The following is a 6,578-nucleotide window of genomic DNA, read 5'->3' as shown; positions in this document are numbered from 1 at the left end:
AGTCCGTCGTAAATTTGTAGATAAAACTTACCCACAGACGTTTATGCTACAACCCTTTTTCCATAGCAATTCCATAGGTATAGCCTTATACCTATAGAATACCTACGAATTGTAACGTAGGTAAAGCCCTTGTTTTCTAATAGTGATGAGTCATTGTTATTGAATCGAATACAGTAGAACCTAGAATGTAGTACGCTTGAATGCAATGGGACCATAGATTTCAGGCGTTATATACTTTAATGTGTTAGAACCTAATAGTCGAATATAGTCCCAAGAAGACGAGTTTAATTGTCTTGAATACAACAACCACTAGATATCAAATGCGATGGGCTCAAAAGGGAAACCCATTGATGTCAAGTGGAATTGGCCTGAATTGTGTTTTCTAAGATATTTCTTTTGAGTTGCGTGCACGAGACTATAAATATAGTGAAACATCAAAGAAACTATCACGTTACAAAATATGTAATTTATTTAAGAAATTAATAAAAAGCCTCTCAACCATAACATAATTGTACAATCTTAAACAATAACATAACATAAACAACATCATTAACCATTATATAAACGCACTTGAACATTATTTTCAAAGTTTCCCAAAGCAAACTCCCATGACATATTACCATAGTAAGTACACAAAACTAAAAGAAATACCAAAAGTTTGTTCATGGCATCCTGCCATTTATTCATAAAAACTATACTATTTTACTACTCATCGATAGAATCTTTGTCCTCATCAGACTCTGATTGGTGTTGCACGACCCTTCTACGATGCATTGAGTGTGGTATGGGCATTCCAACAGGTATAGCAGTCAATCTTGCCGATGCTCCTGCGGATTCCTAAGCAACACGTAACTTAGTGTTAATCATAAAAAAATATATATATATCATTGTTATATTTACGTAGCCATATATTTTCTCTCTAAAAGAGTCCTTAAGGAGAGAGGTATAAGATTCCAACAAGTGCCCTAAGAGTTTGATGTTAAGGACTAGACATGTATTAAGTCTTGTGGATGCTAGACCTCGACGATCATACCATGCCAGGTTAGGTATGTTAGGTATATGAAGTCCTTGATTTTCTAACAAAAACTATCAATTAACATAGGTGAGTTTCCAACATATATATAAAGAACACAAATAGAATTGTGTCTAGCTGATGTGAAATTCCAACAATTGTTTCAAATGCACAAATAGAAAACATTAAGAAGGGAAGAGAGACTAACCAGTCTTCGACGCCTAGGGCCAGAGAGACTGTCAATCCAAGTTAAAGTATAAATCAGCATCAAGAAGACCAAGAAAATAAGGCAAATTGTCTGTTGATCAACGCAAATAATTGATTAAATTATGTATTTTTTTTTTAAGTTTTAAACTTTATAATCTTAGTTGATGACAAAATTAATTAGTTGAATCATCTCCTACTTACTGATAGCATACGGCCAATATGTTCAACCAAAACGGAAAATGCCAGCCATATCATCATCAGATCCATTGACTGAACAAATGAAATAAAAGGACGAGACAGAGCAAAAAATGTAAATTTCTTATATAAATAACATCTTACCAAAATGGAAGCCAGGAAATTAGGAAAATCTTTTTATGGTATATTTGCCTAAATTAATCAAGGGAATAAAAGAAATAACAAACAATATCCATGATAATTATTAGTATATAAGAACAATAAATATGCATGATAATCAATAAACTATACAAAATTGTACAAAGCTAGGAGATTACAAAAATGGATTTAAAAGATAATAAAAAATTTAAAAATGTATTTAGGAGTGAATTTTTTCGATTTCGCATACTAAAAATTATAGAGATTTATAAGTTGCATATCATTGTCAATTCAAAGGTATATTTAAATAAGTTGGAGAATTTGCAAAAATTTAAGGATTGTCGAGATTAATCGGCATGCAAGATTGTCTTACAATAAGCACAATAGCCAAAATGAAGACAGCTTTGGCACGATCTCCGGTTGTTATTCCATCATATGGATTAATCCCAAAAAGTCGTTGGGGTTCAACAGTGGGGAAAAACCTGCTTCGAATGAAAAACTCCTCATCCCATCCATCGATGTCACTGAAAATCTATCTAATCGTCAGGTTTTTGATATTATATTTGTACCATGTTTTGGTTTCAAGAAAAACAATATTTTAAAATATTTACAAACAGACAAACGATTATAATCTAAAGACCTAAAAAACAAAAAGAAGCCTTACTTGACATCAAGTATGGTTTGGTGAGCCGATGGTGGGAGTGTATATCCATCCTGGTAAGGCTGCACAAATGAACAAAAGAGATCAAAAAATCTCAAAGTATCCTTGATGCATTTAACTTTTTACATATAATAGATTCTAACATTATCATTCTATTCTCTTTATAGCTCTAATTTAATTTTCCTATAACGTTTTAATACAATAAAGTTTAATGACACATATAATTAAGAATCAAACAAGTATAATTTCCTATTACAAAATTCAATTACCATTTAACTTCATATTCATTCAATGCCAACAATCACACACCTAATTCAACTGCTCCATTGACATATACATCAAAGATATTTAATAAGCAAAAAACGCATCAAACCAAACATTCTTTTTTTTTTGTAGCAAACTAATCATGATAAACTTGTAGTAATATACACAAAGTAAGACCATATGTAGTGAGAAACGAATGAAATTTTGCTAAATTGTGTCAATTTCTATACACTTAGAAGTCTAAAGACTTGCAAATAATTTTTTATATAAATCTTTCGTATACGAATCCTGCTAGGATTGTTGATGAGGTGGTCTCTCAGACTTTTGTTTGGTTCAAGTATAGAACTTCGATGATGAATTGTAGATGGATTGATTGGAGCATCTCACCCTTTTGTTAAACTTTATTTTCTGAGTTATGTTATGTTGCACTCTTATAGTATGTTGTAATTTGCCCTCGATTTAGTTAGTTGCTAATCGTGTGGTCTTAATTATATACAAATATATTTGCCGTTTCCAAAAAAATCTTTTTATATATATATATATATATATATATATATATATATATATATATATATATATATATATTACAGTAAGAAAAAGTATATTACTAAACTTGTAACGATATTAAAGCATTTCTAACCATTTATTTTTTTTAACTTTTTCTTTTCTCATATCATATTTTTACTATTTTTATTAAACAAAATATTATTAATGTATGTTATTTGAAAAGTTTTCTATAAGGTTAACGAATTTACACAATTGTTTATAAAAATATTTTATACATTCCCTTGATCTAATTTGTTATTTTTAAAATAATATAATATTTAATATATAAATATATATATATATATATATATATATATATATATATATATATATATATATATATATATATATATACACACACACTTTAACGATAACAATAAAAACAAAACATGAAATTAGCGCGAAAACTTAGAAATCGAAAATCAATGTTCTTTTATAAATTATAATTATTTAATGATAAATTAAATTTCCTTTTATAATTTCTTCCTACAAATCCTTATATCCATTTTAAATGATGATATATATCATAATTAATGAAAATAATAATATTTTATTTCATTTGGGTGATACATGTAATTATTTAAAATGGATAGGAAAATATATAGAAAGAAATGTAGGAAGATATTTAATTTAAAATGTAGTATTGGAGATTAAAATAGTAGAAAAATGTAACTAGTGAAAGGGTAATAAAACCTTAAAAGTGAAGTAAAACGAGAAAGTAGCATTATTAAATATAGAACATTAATTGTGTGACCATGAAGATCAAAAAAAATTTAACAAGATATTAATTGATGGTATTATAAAACAAATAAATAATTAATATATTATATTAATGGTTGGTATTTTAAAACATTTAATAGAATACTTATTAATTGTTGATATTACAAAACAAATAAGCAATTAATATATTATATTAATGGTTGGTATTTTAGAAAATTTAAAAGAATATATATATATATATATATATATATATATATATATATATATATATTGGGTGATACAAGTACAACCCTGGAGGGGGGGGGGGGTTAGAAAGAAATATTTTACATATAAATTTGTTTTAAATTGGATGAAAACAATATTATTAATAGAGAATTTATTGTCTGCCCAAGCTATATATATATATATATATATATATATATATATATATATATATATATATATATATATATATATATAGCTTGGGCAGACAATAAATTCTCTATTAATAATATTGTTTTCATCCAATTTAAAACAAATTTATATGTAAAATATTTCTTTCTAACCCCCTCCTAGGGTTGTACTTGCATCACCCAATATATATATATATATATATATATATATATATATATATATATATATATATATAGAGAGAGAGAGAGAAAGAGAGAGAGGTTTGGGCACACACACAATTCTCTATTAATAATATTGTTTTTATCTGAATTAAAATAAATTTATATGTAAAAAATTTCTTTCCCCCGTGCTTGTGCTTACATCAGCCACTATATATATATATATATATATATATATATATATATATATATATATATATATATATATATATATATATATAAAAGAAATTAAAAACCATAATTAAATGCTTATTGTCTAGACTTATTAAAAGTTGACCGAAATGTGTTGTATATTAAAGGTTTAGACTTTAAAATTTAAGTCTTCTTTGAATTGATTTTTTCTCTTTCAAATCTTTTATATAAACAGCTAAACATGGTCTTATGAACTGTTTGGATTAGTAAAAGATTTTAGATCGAACTGTGCAATGTGCAAAGTTAAATGAAAAATGGAAAGCAAAATAAAAAAGGGTGATCTTTTTCTCGTTGCACCACATAATTAATGTTGTTAATGCATTTACCTGCTTGCATATCTCACAAATGGTACTCTTTTTCTCGTTGCACCACAGTTGAATGCAAGATCGATGAGCCATCTGCATCAAAATCGCTATGTTTAATACCTAGTGTTTATTAAAACTTATTCAAAGATGATTATATATAGTTGATCTTTTTCTTCTAAGAAAATTAGGTTTTGATATCATGACCTTCAAGCTACCATTACAAGTACATGGTGCTTCAAGATTCTTAACAAAGTCATCTTCATGGCAAATGCGACATGCCTTTTTCTCTTTGTCCTCTTCTTCGCTGTCAGGAAATGAAAATTTATTCTTTTGCAACTCCTGATGGTTTCCGTTCTCAGAACTTGTGCCTTCCTTGCCCAAAAACCCTAGTTTCTTGACCTCTTCCATTGTTGTGAGTCCACCAACATTTAACACAACGTGATCGCTCATTTTTCTGCAATTTATCAGTCATTAATAATTATGAAAACTAGATGCAATCAAGATGAGAAATTGAAGAAATTAATATAGTGTGCATACCCTAGAGAGTTCTTTGATCTTTGGATTGGAAAGGCTTATCCTTTTGACGGTGGGAGAAAAAAGAGAACTGGGGCTTGTTATATAACGTAATGAATGATGATGAGGTGGTGATGATTCGAAAGTCTTTCACAACATTTTTCACACGTCATGCAATCAAACCAAAACTAATTTCTTTCATATGTAGTAATTATACCCCTTCAACATTTTTCATTATTTAGACTTGTTCAGCACAATAAATTTAATCAGTTTTTTCCTCATGATTCTTGTAAATATGAAGTAAGATGTGTTATTTTAAATTAGTAAATAGTTAACCATGGGACATGACTTCCTTATGAAACAAAGAAATCAAATATCCTTTTACAATTTATTCCTACTTATGCTCATACTCATTAAATATATATATATATATATATATATATATATATATATATATATATATATATATATATATATATATATATAAAAGTGTCAAAATCAAAAGAAATGATTAAGAAAAAAAATTAATGGTATAAACATATCATAATCTTATGAGAGGCTAAATATCTTCTTACTAAATGTTCATACTTATCGTTTTATTCATAACATCATAACAAGTGTTAAAATCAAAGGATGAGATGAGGAAATAGAATTTATGTTTTACACATAGCAACCATTTAAATGGTAGGATGATTAAATAGAAAACAATTTAATTTTCCTAATCATATATGAGTATGAAAATAATTAAAAAGAGAAGTTAGGAGTATATTTAATTTTTCTATGAAACACGAAGACATATTATATCTACATCAGCTGAAAATTTTATTTATGAAATGTTTAGTGATAGATAATACCTAGAATCAACTACCTTGTTTAGTGATTATAAAAAAGCGCTTCAAAACTGGTTTCGGATAACTACTATTTTTGACAATCTATTTATTTAAAGGTATCTATCCTCCTAAATGACTTAATGAAACTTATTTTGAACAACAACGATTTTATAAAACTAGTAAGAAGTTAACAAAAAACAAGATTGAAGCTATATGATCATTAGTCACCTAAACAAATTACTCACTCAAAAAAATTAAACATATTGCTGACCCATTTTTTTACTGCATATTGATCAGCTTTTTTATCAATATATATGTCATTCAAAAAAATAGAGACCCGTAAGAATGTAATAATTTTAACATCGTAAGATATGGCGTCAATAA

At 27.2% G+C, this 6,578-nt stretch overlaps 1 protein-coding gene across 3 annotated transcripts; it reads right to left on the bottom strand.

The window, feature by feature from the left end:
* Positions 1-532: 532 nt before the first annotated feature.
* LOC145134057 (uncharacterized) lies at positions 533-5,461 on the bottom strand. 3 transcript variants are annotated; one of them, XM_079068978.1, is made up of 8 exons: positions 5,389-5,461; positions 5,056-5,305; positions 4,873-4,944; positions 2,217-2,275; positions 1,926-2,076; positions 1,421-1,489; positions 1,221-1,310; positions 533-837 (listed from the first exon to the last, which is right to left on the bottom strand). In XM_079068978.1, the coding sequence occupies exons 2-8, from the start codon at positions 5,299-5,301 to the stop codon at positions 706-708; spliced, it is 819 nt and encodes a 272-aa protein (XP_078925104.1). In that variant the 5' UTR covers positions 5,302-5,305; positions 5,389-5,461; the 3' UTR covers positions 533-705. The 3 variants fall into 3 exon arrangements, with proteins under 3 accessions (XP_078925104.1, XP_078925105.1, XP_078925106.1); XM_079068979.1 differs by having other exon boundaries at positions 533-827; XM_079068980.1 differs by having other exon boundaries at positions 728-837; positions 1,221-1,248.
* Between the last annotated feature and the right edge of the window lie 1,117 nt (positions 5,462-6,578).

The sequence above is a fragment of the Lactuca virosa genome, chromosome 8 (genome assembly GCF_052849685.1).
Source record: "Lactuca virosa cultivar CGN04683 chromosome 8, Lactuca_virosa_CGN04683_v6, whole genome shotgun sequence".
NCBI classification, from domain to species: domain Eukaryota; kingdom Viridiplantae; phylum Streptophyta; class Magnoliopsida; order Asterales; family Asteraceae; genus Lactuca; species Lactuca virosa.
The sequence above is the reverse complement of the archived record's forward strand: the minus strand, read 5'-3'. Positions and strand labels throughout refer to the sequence as shown.

What these genes read in the sequence shown, in the direction of transcription:
- LOC145134057 (XM_079068978.1), bottom strand. Translation starts at nt 5,301, where the DNA reads ATGAGCGATCACGTTGTGTTAAATGTTGGTGGACTCACAACAATGGAA. An exon ending in TTTGTGAGATATGCAAGCAG is followed by an intron (nt 2,276 to 4,872) that starts GTAAATGCATTA and finishes TCATTTGTGCAG; the next exon opens with CCTTACCAGGATGGATATAC. An exon ending in ATATTGGCCGTATGCTATCA is followed by an intron (nt 1,311 to 1,420) that starts GTAAGTAGGAGA and finishes GTTGATCAACAG; the next exon opens with ACAATTTGCCTTATTTTCTT.